The sequence below is a fragment of the Scyliorhinus canicula genome, chromosome 13 (assembly GCF_902713615.1).
Source record: "Scyliorhinus canicula chromosome 13, sScyCan1.1, whole genome shotgun sequence".
Classification (NCBI taxonomy): Eukaryota; Metazoa; Chordata; class Chondrichthyes; order Carcharhiniformes; family Scyliorhinidae; genus Scyliorhinus; species Scyliorhinus canicula.
In genome coordinates this window covers 86,929,496-86,950,943 of record NC_052158.1, presented here as the reverse complement: position 1 = coordinate 86,950,943, position 21,448 = coordinate 86,929,496, and the positions used below count along the sequence as shown (strand labels likewise).

The window sequence follows — 21,448 nt, the reverse complement described above, 5'->3', positions numbered from 1 at the left end:
AGATTTTGTTATCCAGTTTTTTAAAAATCCTACAGCTATTTTCAGTTTTGAATCTTTGATAATCCTATTCCTTTTTAATATGTGGTTTATACCTTCAGAACTGTATCAAACATTTTGAATCAACCAATTTGGGTTGGCTTTGGAGGCTCACTACTTTTAGACCTTGGTCATCCCTTGTTTTCCGATTTAATGTGGCTCGAAGAGCACCATTTAAAACCAAATAATGTGTCATATGAATTGGATCATTCTATTTTAACAGTATAATTAAATTTCTTGATAATTGAAATGCATTCATATTTATTAATTTCACAAAATATCTGATTTGATTAATTTGCTCCTTCAATCACATGCTAATTTTGATTAACATTTAAGTTTTAATCAAAGGTTTATATACATGCTATTTACGTTTTCGAAAACATAGGTTTGGTTTTCAGAATTGCTTCTAAACATTATCATATTACAACCCAAATAGAACTTTCCTAAAATGTAGTTCTAAATGTTTAAATCTTTGTACCTTTTGGTCTCGAAAATAGAACTTGTACTTGAAGTTACATTCCCTAAAAGATCATGAGAAATCAGAGCTGGAATAGGCCACTTTCTTACCTGTCTCCTCTTGACTACCTTGTCAATCAATAATCTGTCTAACTCCACCTTGAATGTATTCAATGACGCAGCATCCAGTGAGCGATAATTCAAAAGGCTGATGACCCACTAAAAGGGTCCATCTTAAATGGGTGACGCCTTGTCATTAAACTGTGCTTCCTGAATTCTACCGCTAAAGAGACCCTCATCTCAGCTTCTACGCTGTCAACCTCTCCTCAAAATCATCTATGTTTCATAGAATTCAAAGAATTTACAGTAGAGAAGGGGGCCATTTGGCTCATCGAGTCTGCACTGGCTCTTGGAAAGAGCACCCTACCCAAGGTCAGCACTTCCACCCTATCCCCATAACCCAGTAACCCCACCCAACACTAAGGGCAATTTTGGACACTGAGGGCAGTTTATCATGGCCAGTCCACCTAACCTGCACATCTTTGGACTGTGGGAGGGAACCGGAGCACCCGGAGGAAACCCACGCGCACACTGGGAGGATGTGCAGACTCCGCACAGACAGTGACTCAAGCCGGAATCGAACCTGGGACCCTGGAGCTGTGAAGCAAGTGTGCTATCCACAATGCTACCATGCTGCCGTGTTTCAATACGATCATTTATCATTCTTCTAAACGCCAATGGGAATAGGGTCAATCTATTGAACCTTTCCTCATATGACAACAAGACAACACCTCCAACCCAGGAATTTGTCTAATGAACCTTCTCTGAACTGTTTCCAATATAAGTATCACTGTCCTTGGGTAAGGTGACTGTGCACAGTACTCCAAGTGCAGTCTTGACAATACCCTGTACAGTTGTCGCAAGAATCCCTACTTTTGTACTCGACCACCCTTGCAATAAAAGGCAGCATTCAATTTGCCTTCCTCATTACTAATGCTAACTTTGTGATTCATATGCCAGGACACCCAGATCGTTGTGTTCTACACTTTCTCGCTATTTAAATAATATTCTTCTTTTCAGTTTTTCCTGCCAACATGGAGAAATCTCTTGTTCCTACATCATACTTCATTTGCCAATTTTTGTTGCCCACTTAACCTATCTATATCCCTTTACAGACTCTTTGCATCCACCTCACAATTTGCTTCCCTACCTATCTTTGTAATCCTCACAATTTATTTTTCTTCCTATGTAATCAAATTTGCCCTTGATGCAATACAGTTGGCCCTTTCATCCAATTAATTAATATAGATCGTAAATAATTGAGGCCGCAGTACTGATTCCTGTGTCATTCCACTGGTTACAGTTTGTCAACCTGAAAATCACCGATAATCCCAATTCTCTGTTTTATGCTAATATATCGCCACCAACACCATCTTGTGTTGTAATTTATTATGTGGCACCTTATCGAATGCCTTTTGGAAATCCAAAGACACTATATTTATCCACCTTTTGTTACATCCACAAAAGACTCTTAATGTCCAACACTACCTCCTTCAAATAGATTCTAGAATTTCCCCAATGATAGATGTTAGAATACTTGGCCTATAGTTTTCTACTTTCTATCTCCTTCCTTTTCTTGAATAATGATTTTACATTTGTGACTTTCTAATCTGTTGGGTCCTTTCCAGAATCTAAGGAATTTTGGAAGATTACAGGGGATGCATCCACTTATCTCCACAAATTGCTTTAAGATCCTAGGATCCAGGTCATTACATCCAGGGGACTTTAGATCCGTTAGTTTCTCTGGTACTTTTTTCTGGTGATCATGATTGTTTTGGGTTCCTCTCTCTTCCCTTTCCCCCTACTTTTTCTACTGTTCTTGGGATGCTTTTTTTGTGTTTTTTATGTGAAGACCGATACAAAAAACGTATTCACAGTCTTGTGCCATATCCGTACTTCTAATAATTAATTTCCCAGTCTCGCCCTTCAAACTAATGTTGCAACTTTTTTTTTCTTTTTATGTACCTATGGAAGTTTAACTTCCTTGTTTATTTTTTTGGTCATCCTGCGATAGTTTCTTAAAATTATTCCAATCTTCTGGCCCACCACTAATCTTTAGTAGAATTGCACATAATTTCTTTCCATTTGATACCATCCTTAACTTTCTTAGTCATGGATGTTGCATCCTTCTCATAGACCCTCCCTTTTTCAGTGAGATTAATTTTTGTATCTCCTTAAATGCTTCCCGCTCCTTCTCTACATTTTTAGCCTGTTTTCAAGGGCTTTACAAACAACTTCGACATTTTCTTCTTTTAATTGCCTTTATTTAAGTTCATGACACTAATTTCAGATGCAACATTCTCCCCCTTAAAATTAATTTCTATGTTTTGATCACTGTTATCTAGAGTCTACTTTCTGTGAGGTGATTTATTAATGTATAACATTATACAGTCTAAAATAGTCTGTTCCCTGGCTAATTGCAGAACATACTGTTCTAAGAAACACTTGAATATACTCCATGAACCCACTTTCCAGGCTACTTTGCCAATTGATTCGGCCAATCTATGTCAAGATTAAAATCTCCCATGATTGTTGCAGTACCTTTCTTACAAACTCCCATTATTTTTTGATGTTTACTCTGTCCTTTAGTGTAGTTACTGTCAGGCAGCCTATAAACCACTCTCACCAGTGACTTTCCTTGTTATTTCTAAACTCCCCTCAAACTGATTTCATATTTTGATCCACTGAACCAAGATCATTTCTCACGACTGTAGTGACCTTGTTCTTGATTAAACAGAACTCCCCCATTCCCTTTTCTTTTCCTTTCTGTCTTTCCAAAATGTTAAATACCCTTGAATAATCCAGTCCCAGCTCGATGACTCAACCATTTCTCTGTAATGCCCATAATATACTCAATTTCTATTCATGCTATCAATTCATCCATCTTGTTGCTCATGCTGTGCACATTAAGATGAAGAGCCTTTAATTCTGTTTGTTTTTCATTTTTACCAAATCTGACCTTTTCTGGTACATTTTTACATTTGTATTGTTACAATTCCAGTTAATACTATGGGCTAGAAGGTCCCAGAATGGAACCCTGGCTCAGAAGACCACAATCTTTTTTTTTAGAAAACCTGGGCGAACAGAAAATATGGAGAAACAGAGTCACAGGACTGCAACTTTGTTTTAATAATTTTTTTCTTAAACATGAAAAGTTGAATTAGAATATAAGAATCCATCACTCCCTCTTATGTTCACAAATGTGCACAAATTTCAAGGATAACACTCCACACTGAAACCAAATGACAAATGCCACTCAATTGATTTTCCGTGGATTTCTCCTCAAATTTCCACCAGACGTTTGTCACGTGTTTCCAAACTCCGCTCTCAGAAAGACACTTTAAAATCTTTTAAACAATTCTTTCCATCAGCTGTTTCAAAGAATCCGCTTCCAGGTTTTCCATCTATCCTTTCAAACAAAGCTTCTTCTCCACTGTTTTGACAAGAATCCACCTCCAGATTTTCTAACACACCTTTCAAGGTTCCTTTGTCTTGAATGTTTTACACAAAATCTGAGATCCAGCCACCAATTGCTCCACAATTATTTTAATGTCTCTCAAACTGTAGTGCGGTATCTCAAACCTTGGAGCCACTTCAGACATTTTTGTGACTTTGCACTAGCCAACCCCTTCATAGCACTGTCTGTGACTTCACTGAGCAGTATCCTGTTATAGTATCTTTATTTTCCAGTTTTCTCTGTTCCTTTAACTTCAGGCTTCCTGGAAACTCCTCTCCATTTCTCTAGATTCCTTAACTAGTTGTCCTTTAGATTTCTGGCACTGACATTCGCAGCACGGTAGCATAGTGGTTAGCATAAATGCTTCACAGCTCCAGGGTCCCAGGTTCAATTCCTGGCTGGGTCACTGTCTGTGCGGAGTCTGCACGTCCTCCCCGTGTGTGCGTGGGTTTCCTCCGGGTGCTCCGGTTTCCTCCCACAGTCCAAAGATGTGCGGGTTAGGTGGATTGGCCATGCTAAATTGCCCTTAGTATCCTAAAAAAATAAGGTTAATTGGGGGGGGTTACTGGTATAGGGTGGATACTTAGGGATGAGTAGGGTGATCATTGCTCGGCGCAACATCGAGGGCCGAAGGGCCTGTTCTGTGCTGTACTGTTCTAAATCTAAATCAATGTTCAGTTGTATGGCCTTTCCTCTTGCAAAGCTAAGAGCTGCTCCCCCTGTAGCCTCCTGTCACCAACTGCTATGAATTCAGTTATACACAGAAACAAAAGGCCTTCCTGTCCTGGAGGCACCTAGGTTGCTATGCAACATCATTTTCCTTCTCCAAGCTTTTATTTACTTTTCATGCTGTAAATCCCTCTAAGCACAATAGAAATAAGCACAATAGAATCACAGTCTGAACTGACCAACCCCCCCCCCCCCCCCCCCCCCCCTCCCCATACATGCAAACATCCTTGTTTAACATAATGGAACTATGGGCTAACCTTTCCTTACACAGAAACACTAAGTTAAATCTATTCCTTATTTCTAATATTTAACAATACAAATATAGCTCATCTAAAATTGCCTCTGCTTTCCTGACAGTGCGGCGTATCTCCTCCTGTCACGTTCTGGTTACCAAAACCCAAATTGCTACCTTCGACTTCAACTTTTCAAATCTTCCCTCACTTGAACCACTCTCAATTAAAGCCTCCTTCAAGCAAGATCAGGATCCCTAGAGCTCTATTTCACATTTACGTGAAGTGCCTTTTGTGACATTGAAAACTTATTTCTTTGCCACTTTTTAAAATGTAATAGTCTGTTCGAATTAAATTGCCAAAATGAATTGGCTATGTCTCCAGATATTATTCTCTCCTGACCACGCAAAGTTGTTAAAATTATGGGATAAAGTAAACGATTGGTGCCGTGAGCTGGATGTTGATCTTTCACCAGTGACGTCTGAATTCTAAACATGTTTAGATGAGTGAGCAGGCAATTTCCTGTCTGATTTTTATGGACCCTATGTAAAATAAGATTGACTAAGCTCAGTCCAGCTTCTGATGGACTTCGGTCCACAAAGCAAAACTTGTTGCTAATATTAAATTGGCACTTGATTCAGAGGTTACAGGATGAGTCTTATCGGTAATGCACAATTGCTACTGGGGTGGAATAATGTGAGCTGCCTTCTCGTCATTTGACATCTGAGCCACTAATGAGAAATGCTAATTCTGGGTGTCCTTAATGAAAAGTGTTCTATTTCCTTGTGAACAGTAACAATTTGTACCTTGATCAAGGATCAAAATATTTTTCAGTACTTTTCATCCTACTCATGATCTTTGCAGTACAAGAATTTGTTTTTTCAGCTGTGGACCTCAGAAAAGTGATTTGGTGCAATGGCGAGAGCTATTTTAATGGGGTGGCTGTAAGGTAATAAGGGGGTAAGGAGAGAAGGGGTTCTGTTGCCTGTATATTCAGGCTTGCATTCACATGACAAAGCTATAAATACTCAAGTTCATAGCTGACTCCAGTAAGTTGGCTTAATTGGAGACCTCTTTTGTTAATTTGCTGCTTAGACTTGAAAATAAGATACAATAGCCAATTTTCATCCCCTTAATTTCTGTGCTAACAGGATTTCCCTTATGAAGTTTTATTTAAAATCAAATGCCTCCTTTTTTAAAGCTAGAAAGTTATGTCTGCGTTGAGGCTACGCACGTGCATGTAAGTATGATTCCTATTGTATCTAATTGTGAAAAGGCTCTGTTGTCTTATCAAGCACTGGAACTGTCTTATTCTGTTCCAATAATAAAAGCAAATTACTGCAGATGCTGGCATCTGAAACCAAAGAGAAAATGCTGGAAAATCTCAGCAGGTCCGGCAGCATCTGTGGGGAGAGAAAAGAGCTAACGTTTCAAGTCCAGATGACCCTTTGTCAAAACTGTTATTCTGTTCCATTGGTTTTAGACAGTGTGGTCGAAAATTCTTGCAAGTTCAGGCTACAATTCAGACCAGCAGTAACATTTTTTTTCTCACTGATTACTTTTTTATCTCCAGTTTTCACTCCACTTCTAAACATAGAACATAGAAGTGTACAGGCCCTTCGGCCCACGATGTTGTGCCGAACTACTCTGAAACTAAAATCAAATCCACCTACTCCCAATCATTCTAGTGCACTCCATATGCATATCCAATAACTGCTTGAAAGTTCCTAAATTGTCCGACTCCACTACCATAGCTGGGAGTGCATTCCACATCCCAACCACTCTCTGACTAAAGAGCACCCTCCTATATTAACATCCCTCCTATATTTTCCACCGTGAACCTTGTAGTTAATCACCCTTGTAACCGCTACATCCACCCAAGGAAAATGTCGCTGAATGTCCACTCTATCTATCCCTCTCATCATCTTATACACCTCAATTAAGTCACATCCTCCTTCGCTCCAATGAGAAAATTAAGGCATGGTTTCAAAGATATTGGAAGGTCTCCAGCACCTAATCATCTGCTCTTCACATGGGAGCCTGCACAGTGACTATTAGCTGTGCTATGAACAGTGTTCTAGCCAGGCCTGATCCTTTTTTTATCATGTAACACTATCACTTTTGGCAGGCACCTCAAAATAGCACGAGGTTGATGTTTTTCTTTGTCTATCCAAGGGGCACTGAACCAACTATGTTGTCCCAACTCCTATCCTGGCTGAGAAGAGATAATGTTACTGTTCAGAATCAAATCTGAAGGCTTCTGCTTTGTGTAGCACCAAGTTGTATGCTAGGTGTTGCCAGAGAAGCTGTTTCTGTATTCATTTTCGTGGGGGGAAAATAATGATTTCACTCTGCCAATTAATGAAAAAGTTGGTAATAGGGCAACGCTAAGAGGGGAGCTAAACCATCAACGAGGGAAGGGGAGGGAGTGGGGGACCTCGTAAAATCTGGTGTAACGAAGACATGGACTTATTTGTAGATACCAGGGGCGGTATTCTCTGCTGTCGGGCGGGGTGGGCAGTACCGGCGCCGAGGTGTGGCGTGAACCACTCCGGTGTCGGGCTGCCCAGAAGGTGCGGAATCCTCCACACCTTCAGGTGCTAGGCTGGCGATGGTGGGGTTTCTGCCGCGCCAGCCGGCGCCGACGGGCTTGGCACCGTGCCAACAAGTGCTGAAGGGCCACCGCTGTCCGGCGTGAGTTGGTACATGCGCGGGAGTGCCAGCGTGCACTGGCATCATCCCAACACATGCGCAGGGAGGGTTCTTCTCCGCGCCGGCCATGGCGGACTGTTGCACTGGCCGGCGCGGAGGGAAAGTGTGCCCCCACGGCACGGGCCCGCCCGCGGATTGGTGGGCCCCGATCGCGGGCCAGGCCACCGTGGGGCCCCCTCCTGGGGCCAGATCTACCCACCCCCACACCTCAAGGACTCCGCAGGCTGCCTGCAGAGCCAGGTCCCACCGGTAAGGACCTGGTCTAATTTACGCTGGCAGGACCGGCCGAAAACGGGCGGCCACTTGGCCCATCGCGGGGCGCAGAACCGCCGGGTGGGCCGCTGCCAACAGCTCCCGAACGGCATGGCGCGATTCCCGCCCACGCCAATAAAAATATTTCGTTTAAAAAAAAAAAGGTTGGTGGTAGGGGAGAATGTCTGTCTAACTTTTTTCCCCATCTCAACTCCTAGAATCATAGAATTTACAGTGCAGAAGGAGGCCATTTGGCCCATCACGTCCATACCTCCACCCTATCCTCATAACCCAGTAACCCCACCCAACCTTTATGGACACTGAGGGCAATTTAGCATGGCCAATCCACCTAACCTGTGCATCTTTGGACTGTGGGAGGAAACTGGAGCACTCAAGAGGAAACCTGTGCAAATTCCACCCGGACTGTGACCCAAGCCGGGAATGGAGCATGGGGGAATGGAGCATGGGGCCCTGGAGCTGTGAAGCAACTGTGCTAACCAGTGTGCTATTATGCCCCCAAACTGTTTTCTGATTTGTCCCCCTAAAATGAAAAACCACGGAACCAAGACCATGAACAGTGTAATATGCTCTATTGCATAAAATCCATTTTATAAGCAATGGTCATCATAAAAGGGATTTTTCAGGAAGTGAATGTGGGAAAAGGAGAATCAGTGTCTATACTTTAATCCTTCTTTCCTCCCGTTTTACTCGAAAGATCAAGGTATGTTTTTGGAGAGAAAATAATTCATTAAGCATGGAACCCAACAACAAGAAAGATCTGAAAGTCAATTTGCTCCTAACCTATGGCAATATTTGTGTGCTGTCAATGGCTTATGGATCACAGCTTTTCGGGGGGAAGAAAATCAGCTATCACTTCAATTCTTTTATTTAAAAAAAACTTTTAATTGAGAACACCAATGCAAAACCTGATTAGCCATATAATACTAACATAATAGTAGCTAAATGAAAGACTGATATCCATGGTCTCCAATTACCAAATTGTTATTATGGTATATTGATATTCTCTTCTCTACCCCTTGTCTGGGAGGAATTTTAGATGCATTCTTGTGTCACTCCACTTTGTTCCAGAATGTTGTTGTTCTGAACACATTGGTCTCCAAAAAGTATTGGATTCCATATTTTTGTGGTAACTAAATATCTTGCTAAAAAGACAGTTGTACCTAGCACATTTGTGACATATTGGAAATGCTATTGAGTCGTTTGCTTGAATAAGTGGTAGACGCTGATGCTCGTGAAATTTAAGAAAGGCATAATCCATCTGCTTGTTCATGAATGGAAAGATTTCCTTTCTTCCTAAACCGACAGTTTCCCTTCTGTAATTGAGCTTGAAATTGCCACCTTTTTAATATGTCCTCAATTAGGACCTGCTGTTTGATTCATCTGAAAGGTCTTGAAGCTGAGAGCATTTGTAAATGTTTATCTTCCATGCAGTTTGGAATTGTTTAATTTTAAAGATATTTTTCTTCTTGTTTGGTTTACAGAAGAACAGAAAAGATTAACTCTCCTGTTCAAGAATAAATAGGCCAGTGCTCATTCGTTTACATGAAGATAGACCGATCCTGCTGCGGTTTATTTCCTGCAAGGCCCCTTGTTTCTTGAATAATTACTAAACAAATACTTTATTTTCATTGTCCTCTCTTTCCTGCTCTTAAACAAATTTACCGATTTTTGAATGGGAAATGCATCCCTCTGCCAAAAGAATTAGGTCTTAAATGCTGCAGTTTCAATTCATAAGTGAAATATCCCCTGTTTAGTCTTATAATTCTTGGATTTAGGCTAATAAACAGCACCTTTTTTTTTCATCACAGTTACCAGTATGTGAAAACCATTGGACTTGCCTTTAACTTTTTTGATTCAAATGCTGAGGAGTCATGTGGTCCCTTTTAATCCTGCAATTTGTTCTGCATTTTAATGCGCACAGTTTTATTAGGTCATGGCCATAGCTGTTACATTGTACTTTTCATTCCCCTAATCTGACTACTTTGGGAACTGGAAATGTATGATGTGTCCAACAGCTTAAACAGAACGTGATGAAAGGAGAAGTAATAATTTTTTGGACAGAAAGTCTGCTCAGCATTTACATTTTAAGTTTTCTTCTATGCAGTCTATAATCTTTAATTTGTGGTGTTTTTAAAAGCCTTTGAATTCCCCTATTTACGTGAAATCCTGGTTTCATGTTAAGTAAACTTTGTTTAGATTTTCAGTTTGTCATCTTGACAAACAAATCTGTTGTATGAAATAAGTGTTCTGACCATTACGTGGTCAAAATAAAACTGCAATGTTCTAAATGGTGTAACATATTGAAATTTATTCATAATGCTGGTGAATATCCTCAGACCTTGTTTGCACTTATTTTGAGGGCAAAGTCTCGAAGACCTCCGCTAGCCCCCTCAAAGTCCCCAAAGCCAGACTGCCACCCCTGGTGGCGTATCCAACCTCCAATTTAGCAAGATCCTTTGCCGGGCAATTAGAGAGGCGAAGGCCACAACATTGGACCCCTTTCCGTTCAGCAGCTCCGGCTTTTCCGATACCCCAAAGATCGCCACCATTGGGTCCGGCCTGACCTCCACCCCCACACTTTTAGATAACGTCCCAAACACCGCTTTCCAATAACTTTCCACCTTCTCGCAACCCCAGAACATGTGCACATGATTCGCCAGCCCTCGCCCACACACTCGCACTGATCAGCCACCCCTTGGAAGAACCCACTCATCTTCGTCCAGGTCATATGTATTCTGTGCATCACTCAAACTCATCCTCTCGCAGCAGGAGTTTAATTCGCCCTACGAATCGCCTAGCCTCACAGTCCCCAGCCTATTTCCCCTGTGCATCACCTTAAACTGAATCAAACTCATCATCATGAGGAGGAGGTTGAATTCGCCCTACGCATCACCTCGCACCACAGTCCCTAGCCCCCCCCCCCCCCCCCCCTCACCCTATTTGATCTTGATCACCACATGTTCCCGCAGCCACCCATATATATCCGAAAATCATACCCTCTCCTAACTCGTCTGGGAGCAGCAGTTGCTTCAATAAGGTGTGTACTCAAAAGTAGGGGAGGGTGATCTGTGGAAACAGTTTGAAAAGCACTGCCTTGAGGGATATCTTAATAGATAGGGGAGGGGTTTCTCCATCCCGCCGCACCAGATTTCTAGTGTGGCACACCGTCGGGATTCTCCGTTTCGCTGGCTGGTCAATGGCGTTTCCCATTGTGGGCCGGCCCCACGCAGTTGGGAAACACCCGGGCTGCGGCAAAACGGAGAATTCTGACGGTGGAGAATTCACCCCATGGTATTTTGTGCTGCATCTTTCATCAGTGCTTCAGTGGAAGAGTTCCAGTCTCCATTTGGAAGGATTTGGAACACTTCCGATCATTCATTTGTGACGTTCATCAGCTTTATGGATATCGCTTCAATTTGGATTATGCAGCTCGCCCAACTCGCAAAGTGTCTTACCCAGTGTATCATAAGCCTTCCATCTAAAAGGATCCTGCTTTCAATCCAGGTCTTGTCCATACAGACACAGTATTTCAATTGATATGTTTTTAATCAAATTTAGAATTTTGTTTTGATGGTTCCAGTCAAGTTTTTTTTTAAACTTGAAGACTTCCAAAATACTATTTGGATTTGATATTTTTTTCCGCAGTTGCAATTCCCAAGCTGTTAGCAGGGTTAATTACATGTATTTATGAATTTTATTTTCAACTTCCAAATGTGTAGAGTCATACATTTCCTTCAATTTTCTAAGACCTGTGGACAGATTTGAGAATTTTCTATTGAGTAAGAAGATTTGGCTTTGTCCAAGCTGGATAAATGAGCTTTTAAAATATCTGGTGTAGCTTTTGTTTTACTGCCGATTGTGTCACGCTGAGTGACATTGGGCTTATGGGTTGGAGAAGAGAGATTCTTTTTTTTGTTCACTTTATGCTACTTCAATTGATGTAACATATACATTTTGGAAAAAAGGTCAACTCCTATGAATTTTGAGGGAAAGAGCAGGGGAGTCATACAGTTTCTTCATCGAATTTTGTTTTCTTTTAAATAACATTAAATTTCTCTTAAAATTTTGGTCATGCTTTTCGTTTCTTTTTCTTTTCCAATTAAGGGGCAATTTAGCATGGCCAATCCACTTAACCAGCTTTGAGTTGTGGGGTGAAACCCACGCAGACATGGGGAGAGTGTGCTGGTCATGCTTTTCTGGACATTGTAATTGCAGTTGTGAACATTTGCAATGAGGTAGGTCCTTTATGTGTACAGTTATCTGAAACAATAGAGACTGGGCAGTTGGCAGTGCGGTCATAGGCTGAAGTTGGTTTTGTTCATGTCATCTCATCCCTATAGGCTTTTTAAAAATGTACGTATCGGAGACTTCAGATGACTGTGATGGGCTGAGCAGACGCACGTCAGGTGGCTCTCCTCCAAACGAGAACAAAAAAGGCACTTTTAGTTGAATTTTGCCTAAATTTCGAACACAAAAACTACTGCAAGAGAGAAACCAAGAACGGATGCTAGCTAACAGGAGCTCGAGGGTTGAAAAGATGGCAGAAGCGGCGGAAAGAACCACAAGCAGCAGGCGGACGAGATGGTGGACCCATGGGGCGAAGGGGCCCGGCCACCTAGGAGGGTGGCCACCGACCTGAATATCAGCTCTCTCCCCCCCCCCCCCCTTCCACCACCTGGAGATGGGTGGAAGAACTTCCTTATGAAAGTGCTGACCGCCATGAGAGAGGCGATCAAGACAGAAATTCAGGTGGTGGTGGTCTGAACTAACAGCCTGGACAAGGGGACAGGCAAGGCAACGATGAGGGTTGTGCAGAAAAAGACTGAAGGAGCAAAAGACTCATTGGACAGTAAGCATGTTTGCGTGAGACTGTGCTGCCTTGCTCTGATCATAATGGGAAGACTTGAGTCATAGAAAGAAGCGAGGACAGGGAAATGCAGGTGAGGGTGCAAACAGGAGAAACAGCAGTCAGTGGGCATAAGGAAGGGGCTACACCAGCCCTGGGAGTGGAGCCGCCGCACTGGCAGGGATAGCTAGCATGGGAAGACAGACAGCATAGGGGACTGTGGCGCACCTCCAGGCAGGGAGGGAGCACCTGATCGGGGGAGGGGGTGGGTAGGGGGACACGGATGGGGAAGGGGAAAGTATAGGGGGAGTTGGGGAAAGGTGACACTGGGAGGGGGGGGGGGGGTGGTGAAGAGCACAAAAGGAACAGAGCAGAAAAAAATGAGTTTGAGTTTCACATGGGCTTCGGCGGGTGAGGAACAAGTTGAGGAAACAAGATGGCGCCGCAAGCAGCCACTTTGGAGCCACCTAAGTGAACTTTCGACTCGTTATCACCAGCTCGGAATACTTCCAGCTGCACAGGCCCAAGGCAGTGATGCCCATGTCCCTGCTCTTCTTCGCCCTAGCAATTGAACCCCTGGCGTACACTCTGCGAGACGTGAAAAGCTGGAAGGGCATCCAAAGGCGAGGCAGAGAGCACAGCGTTTCACTCTATGCAGATGACCTGCTCCTCTCCGTCTCGAACACCTAGAATGGCCTGAAAGCAATCATGCATCTTCTGGGAGAGTTCGGAGCCTTGTGCTACAAACACGACCTGGGCAAGAGCGAAGCATTCCCGGTGAACCCGAATGGGGGAGGGACAGAGCTGGAGGGACTACCATTCAAACTAGCCCAGAACAAATTCTGCCACCTGGTGATCCAGATAGCCCAAGACTGGACATAGATTCACAAGTAGAGTTTGACTAGTCTGGCGGAGGAAATTAAAAAAGACCGACAGAAATGGGATGCATTCCCACTGACTCTGGTGGGGAGAGAGCAGACGAACAAAATGAACCTACTGCCGAGGTTCCTCTTCCTGTTTAGATCCATACCAATCTTCATCCTAAGGCCTATTTCCACAAAGTACACAAAATGATTGTGGTGTGTGTGTGATCCTGATGAGATCTACTTAATAAGATTTCAGTTTTGATTTGTGATTGTAATTGTGCAGTTTATTTTCCTCACTAGCGTTTCCCACTCTGATTCAACCTTAATCATATGGTCTGCAATTTTTCTTAGAAGTATTTTTTTTTTTAAATCATGCAATTGAGCTTTTAACAGTTTATATCAGAAATTCACAAAACCAACACACATATCAACAAAAGAAGTTGTTCGAACCAACGACTTAACAGTATCCACTTCACAAAAATACTCTCTTGCAGATTGCATTGCCAGACTTGGCCAAAACACGTATTCTCAGTGGTTTACCTATACTGTGGTTAAGGTATTAATTTTCCAGCAAACCTCTTGTCGTTTTCCTCTGAAATATGATTTTTGACCTTCTGATTAATTACCTTTTTTAAAGTGAGAATTTTGGTTTGATGCTTGGATGGTTTGAGCTGTTATAGTGGATGGTGTATGAAGTCTTTTTTTGTATGTACAGCGTCAAATAACCTGGAAGCCCAAATCATTAGTCCTTCCGCAGTCCAAATAAGTAAGAACTGTTTTGAAAGATACTGCCGTGAGATATGCTACTTAAATATTTAACAGTTAAGGACATAATGATAAACGGTACTTAATTGTGCTGCAGTTAATCTTTCATTGCGATTCTGCGTCTGCCTGCTCCTTTATTATCTCGTATTATAGAATCACCATTTTCTGCCATTGAGGAGGATCATGTCTTTCCCATGATCGATAATGGAAATTGGAGTTGCCTAATTTAGCGTATGTATGTATGTACGTACCTTAGGCATGGGAATAAAGACCATTTGAAGTGGGAAAGTGAACTTAGCCTTGGATTGTGATTTCTATCTTACAGGAGATGAATGGTGCCAACAGACAAAAGTTACTGTACAAAGCATCTCATTGTGCAATGGTTCACTTGGGATTTTGTCCCATGAAAATTCTGCCAGATAACTTGGAAGGCAGACTGGAAGTAGAAGTATCTGCATAAGATTTTGGTTAATTTGTTTTGTTTTTGTTTTTATATCAAGGAAAAATATTGCCAATGTGATTACCTGTATTTGTGCATGCAGTGTATATATATTTTTGAAGTGTAACTTGAATTTTTGTAGTCAGCTTTTTGTGTGGAAAGGATGTTGCTGCTGAGGTCTTTGTGTATCTGGCACTATACAGCTACCTGAACAAGTACAATAAGTGCAATTGTTGTGTCAAATGCATTCACTGCTATTAATTGATATTATTTATCTTCCTCCCACTTTTACTCAGCTCTTCAGCTATTTCCATTGTTCAGATGTGGCTAGACAAGGACTATTGATATACTATTTCAATAACCTTGTGTATCATTGTACATCTGCACAAAATTTGCAGTGAGATTTTCTTTGACATGGAAGGGGAGCTGATTAAATGTTGGAAAGGAAAACAAAATAATTACAAACCAAGGATTGGTCCTTGAGCCGTTCAAGTTTTTATGCCTCAGTATTATAGAACAGTAGAGGGCAGCACGGTGGCACAGTGGTTAGCACTGCCGCCTCACTGCATCGAGGACCCGGGTTTGATCCTGACCCCGGGTCACTGACCGTGTGAAGTTTGCAAATTTTCCTTGTGTCTGCATGAGTCTCACCCCCAGAGTCCAAAGATGTGCAGGGTAGGTGGATTAGGCACGCAAAATTAGAGAAATTGCAGACTCCGCACAGAGTGTGACCCAAGCCAAGAATCGAACCTGGGACCCTGGCTCTGTGAAGCTATAGTGCTAACCACCATGCTATCGTGCTGCCCACATCTTTATGCTCTAACACCAGTTCCTGCACCACTTGCTGGTGAATGTTGTACTATTTCTTACTGGCCCTAGGAAATTTCCTTGCTACTTCCACCTTTTTCAGAGAGTTTGTTTTATTTTCTCTTTCCTTTGACATAGCTGGGCTGCTTCTCATTTAGATTAGGGTCACAAACTTTTACCCTGTAGTTCTCGCAAAGTGTATCCAATTCTTTTTCTTCACTCGTCCTACAACTTCTGCTGTGGCTATCTTATTTTCTGACTGATTACAGGTTTATCGTTTGCTTGTAATTTATTGCGGAAACTCCCAAAAAAAATTCTCATTACAGTACAAAATGCTGGGACGCAATTCAATCTTGCATGCTTTCATATCTTCATTTGGTCATTTAAGGTCTTTCGGTGCCCTCCTGGGGCGTCTTTCACTGCCTACTCAGTTTGGTTTTGCCGCTTCCTTGAGGGATGTTTACCTCCTCTGAGCTCCAGCATTGCCTCTTACTTGAATTCTTCAGTGCTTCCTATGAAGTCCTGTGTTGCTTGTGGACCCCTTTTTGGAGTCTTTTCTGATTTTCCTGTCCCTTGTTCTTTGTTCCTCCTTGTGGTTGTTGCATTAAATATTGCAGAGTGTAAACTTTCCTCTCTTTTTCAACTGCTGTATTCTCTATCTGTGCTTTTGCTTTTCCCATGCTTTTGATGTTTTTGGCGGGAAACTACAGTTCCTTTTCTTTTGGACACGTTTCTTTGCTGGTGGAAAATGTTTACATCCATTTCTGCAGTTTTCCCTTTTGTTTTCTACTCATTCTCATATCAATCTTTTTATGAATTTCACTGATCAGTATATTCCGTTCGGGGGCAGTTTTAAAAAAACGTTTTAACTTGGTTTCATTTGAAACACGTTGGGGACCTCTCCCCAAAACAGCAGGGTCGGGATTCCCTGTAGCTCAACGCCGAATTTGTGTTCGGTGATTGGGCGGTGAATGGATTTTCGGTCCAGAATCGGGGCCGGCACCGGTTTGACGCCGGTCCGTCATGCTCCGTCCCCTCCAAACTGGCGTCACTGTTCTGCATGCTATTTCAACGTCGTTGGCACGAAATGGGCCAGTCCACCCCGCGATGCTCAGCCCCCGATGGGCCGAGTTACCGACGGCTCTGAATACGTGTGATCCCAGCGGTCGGGAACCTGGTGTGCCGGCTGCGAACTACCCAGCGCCCCACACTCAGCTGGGATTCGTGCTGCAGGCATTGGGGGAGGGGGGGGGGTTGGTTTCTGGTGGGCGGTGGCCAGGGGGTAGGCTGTGGCGTCACGTATGGCGGGTTGGCTTCGTGCCCAGTTGACGACCGCTGCAGTTAGCCCAGGAAGCAGGTCCCATCTCCTTCTTCTCCCTTCAGAACAACAGGTACAGAGGTCATTATGGCAAAGGTTTCGCCACGTGCGTGGCCCGGGATCCAGCCATTCTCCGACCGTTTTCAAGGTGGGAGTTTCAGTCCGTACCGGTGTCTGAATCGGTGTGGGTTTCTTGCCAATTTTTCGGTTGTAAAAGACCACACATGCTCCACTGGCGCCAGCAGGTAACCGCTGAAACGGAGGATCCAACCCCAGAACATCTCTGCTGAAAGTCCCTTGGTGCAGGGATCTCTCTCCCTGGACCTGATGAAGGCTGTCTTTGTGGTGATATGCATCACTGTAGATACACAAGGGGTTAATGTAAGTACACGTAAACTAGCTTGACACTAGAGGGACACTCAACCAATAGGTCAGTAAGATGGGACACGACCAATGGGCATTCACGATACACACAGAGGTGACACTACCATGGGGGCATTACACCAACCCATATATAAAGGACACCGCACACATGATCTTCCTCTTTCCAGTGGAGACACTCGGTGAGTAGAGACACGGGGTTGATTCAATATCACACCCACCACGTGGATTGTAGCAGACTGGTTTGTCAGTCTGAGTAGCTATAGAAGGATTAACAGTAGTGGCGAACCCGAGTAGCAGAATAGGTCAGCACGGTAGCATTGTGGATAGCACAATTGCTTCACAGCTCCAGGGTCCCAGGTTCGATTCCTACTTGGGTCACTGTCTGTGCGGAGTCTGCACATACTCCCTGTGTGTGCGTGGGTTTCCTCCGGGTGCTCCGGTTTCCTCCCACAGTCCAAAGATGTGCAGGTTAGGTGGATTGGCCATGATAAATTGCCCTTAGTATCCAAAATTGCCCTTAGTGTTGGGTGGGGTTACTGGGTTATGGGATAGAGTGGAGGTGTTGACCTTGGGTAGGGTGCTCTTTTCAGGAGCCGGTGCAGACTCGATGGGCAAAATGGCCTCCTTCTGCACTGTAAATTCTATAATTCTATGATAATTGTAAATAGTTCAATAAACGTGTTGAAGTTATCTCCGCGCCTGAACCTTCCTTTGTCAGAGTGCACATCAAGGAAGCCGCTTATGCTATGCCAAGAGCATAACAAGACAGTCTTCAGATCGGGAGATCCGTAATGACTCACTAAGGCTTCCCTTTTACTCTGCTTAGCATCTGAACTTGTTTAACTGCAACAATTTCTGTCTTCTGTTTCTTCTTTTTAAATTTGGGCCACAGCTCTCTTCGAGCTGGGTATATCTTTTAACTCCAAACACTCGTGTCGTTTTTTTTCTTAGTTCCTCTTGAGTGCAAACTTTCCTTCCCTTGCTCCTGAAAGCTAATCTCTCTTCATTTTAATTTCTATATCTTTCCAAACCTTTTGACTCACCTGGCCATACCGGGTTCATCACTATCTACCCTGCACTTTGCCAGCTCTCTTTGAGACTATTCGCAGGTACTTGGGTGAGTTAACCATCTTTTCCAAACTCAGTTAATTTGGGCACTGACGAGTGGGCTGTGCTATCGAATTGATCCACCTCTTTGCCAATATGTTATGATGTATTGTGGGACACTCCTGGCATTGTGAAGAGACTTCAGACTTTATTTTGGAACAAGAAGGTGTTTATTAATCAAGACAAACTTAATGCAGGAGGTTTTGCAGCACGAAACTGCCTTGGACCACAGCTCCAAGTCCTGTATGCTTACTACATGGCTGCTAGATGCATTCTGCCCAAGAGAAGACTCCACCCTATGGGGTGATCATTCACTTTCGATTCCCATTGTTCCTTCAAGTCGGGTGATCCATCAGCTGTACTGTCTGAAAGAGACGGACACCATGGGCTGGATTCTCCAATCCTGCGCCGATGTCCGCCAGCCGCCGCCGAAGACCCCCCCCGGGCAGTGGAACGACTCCGCCCCAACTGTGGCGGTGCTGGACTCAGCCTGCAGCCGCCATGCGAGGTCCCTGAACGGTGTGAGCACGTGCGATGTCGGCGATCGGAGAATCCAGCCCCATATACGCTACAATTCCCCCTACATTTTATATCCAAATTGTCAATATTTGCCCCTAAAAGCAGGGGACCCAGTACCAAGCCCTGCCTAAACCTCACTGGAAATGGCATTCCATTCACAACATCTCATAGAATCCCTACAGTGCAGAAGGAGGTTATTTGGCCCATCTAGTATGTACCAACCCTCCGAAAGAGCACCTCAGCCTAGGTCCACTCCCCTACCCTATCCCCATAACCTCATAACCCCAACTGACCTTGGGACACCAAAGGGTAATTTAGCATGGCCAATCCACCCACATTCACGTCTTTGGACTGAGCGAGGAAGCCACAGGACCCGGAGGAAAACTACGCAGGCACGGGGAGAACATGCAAACTCCACCGAGACAGTCGCCTGAGGTTGCAATCGAACCCATGACCCTGGCGCTGTGAGGCAACCGTGCTAGCCACTGTCATCCACAATAATTTTTGTATTCATCTTGCTACGTTCCTGTGGGCAGCATGGTTTCTATTTTTTAACCAGTCTTCCATGTGTAGCCTTGCCAAAAAGGCTTGCTGAAATCTAAGCAGCCGCATCAACTGCAGCATCATCACCAATCGTCCTTGTTACTTAAAAGAAATTCAAATTAATCCGACGTGACTCTTCCTTAACGAATTCAAGCTGACTATCCTTGATTGATCAGTGTCTTTCTAATTTTTCCTTGATGTGGAGATGCTGACTGGGGTGGGCACAGTAGAAGTCTTACAACACCAGGTTCAAGTCCAACTCACCTGATGAAGGAGCTGCGCACTTTAAGTGAGATTCCAAATAAACCTGTTGTTGTCAGACTTCTTACTAAGTTTATCCTGTCACAGAATTGTTTTCCCACTACCTAGGGTTCGACCGACTAGCCTGTAATGATTTAGTAAATCCCTTGCACCCTATTCAACGTCAACACATCTGTGTGCATTTCTTCATTGGGGAATTATTTTGGTGATGTAATAGTACAGGTAGAGATATGCTATTTGTGAAATTCTCATTCTCAACATTGCTCTCATGACTTTTGTTTGCTGGCTAAATGCTTATTTTGGACTAAACTGGGCCATTTTGTCTTGGCAGCTGTGGGGGGACAGTAGGAGCCATTTTAACATGCCCTTTGGAAGTAGTGAAAACCAGACTGCAATCATCATCTGTCACATTCTACATCCCAGAAGTTCACCTCAGTACAATAAATGGGGCTCGTGTGAGCCGGGTGGCTCGTGTTTCTCCTGGCCCTCTGCATTGTTTGAAGTAAGTACTGCATTTTCTAATTTGTGAATATTGTCCTTTGTTTCTCAGTTTACATATTTTTAGTACGTTTACATATTTTTAGTACATTGTATGACATGTAACCACACTTCTATGTAGAATAGGTGCTTGATTTCTTGGTTTTTTTTTTTTCCTCTGCCTACTTTTCCTGTCTTTCTAACGTATGTATAACTCCTTATTGGGGATAAAAGCAAATTACTGCGGATGCTGGAATCTGAAACCAAAGAGAAAATGCTGTAAAATCTCAGCAGGTCCGGCAGCATCAGTAGGGAGAGAAAAGAGCTAACGTTTCGAGTCCAGATGACCCTTTGTCAACTTTGCTTCCTTACTGGGGTGGGGATATCTGGGACACTCTGATACAAGAATCTAGACTATTTGAATTTAGTCTTGATGGAGAAGTCACAGCAACTTTTTGACTAGGGATCTGACAACTGAATTCAATTGTGTCCTTTGCAAAGGTACAGTAAGAATCATGGGAGGTCACGCATCAGGAAGTCTAGTTCCTTTATTTCTTTCCTTCCCTCATGCAACACTTTCACATTGTCATCTTGCTGTGCATGGATCAATTGTTCTTATTATTCCAAAATTGAATAGGTTTTAGAATATAACATTTTAGGTTGGAGGTTAAAGTGTTTTTTTAATATAAATTTTAAAGTACCCAATTCTTTTTTTTTTCCCAATTATGGGGCAATTTAGCATGGCCAATCCACCTACCTGCGCATCTTTGGGTTGTAGGGGTTAGACCCACGCAGGCATGGAGAGAATGTGCAAACTCCACACTTGACAGTGACCCAGGGCCGGGATCAACCTGGGACCTCGGTGCAGTGAGGCAGCAGTGCTAACCAATGCTCCACCGTACCTCCTCCAGGTTAAAGTGTTAACTGTAAGATAATTGGAAACATTTGCCAGAGAGGTAATGGTTCGGGCTGGAGCCTTAGTTGGATGATTATTCTGTTTAATTTATCTCCATCTTTGCTGACGGAAGCAAGCAGTTCACTTTTAGAACAGACCCCAAAGGCAGTTGCAGTTTGACCCAGATGTAGACTGCAGTTCAGAGTTTGAGTGAAAGAAAAGTTAGGTTTGCACTTTAAGCACAGAAAATAATAACTTCATCATTAAC

At 43.2% G+C, this 21,448-nt stretch overlaps 1 protein-coding gene across 1 annotated transcript in view; it reads left to right on the top strand.

The window, feature by feature from the left end:
* slc25a36a (solute carrier family 25 member 36a) overlaps positions 1 to 21,448 on the top strand; it is an 80,952-nt gene that overhangs the window by 13,861 nt on the left and 45,643 nt on the right. The window contains exon 2 of the mRNA XM_038817169.1: positions 20,140 to 20,310. Coding sequence (XP_038673097.1) covers positions 20,140 to 20,310 — 171 coding nt within the window. The remainder of the gene's footprint in view (positions 1 to 20,139; positions 20,311 to 21,448) is intronic.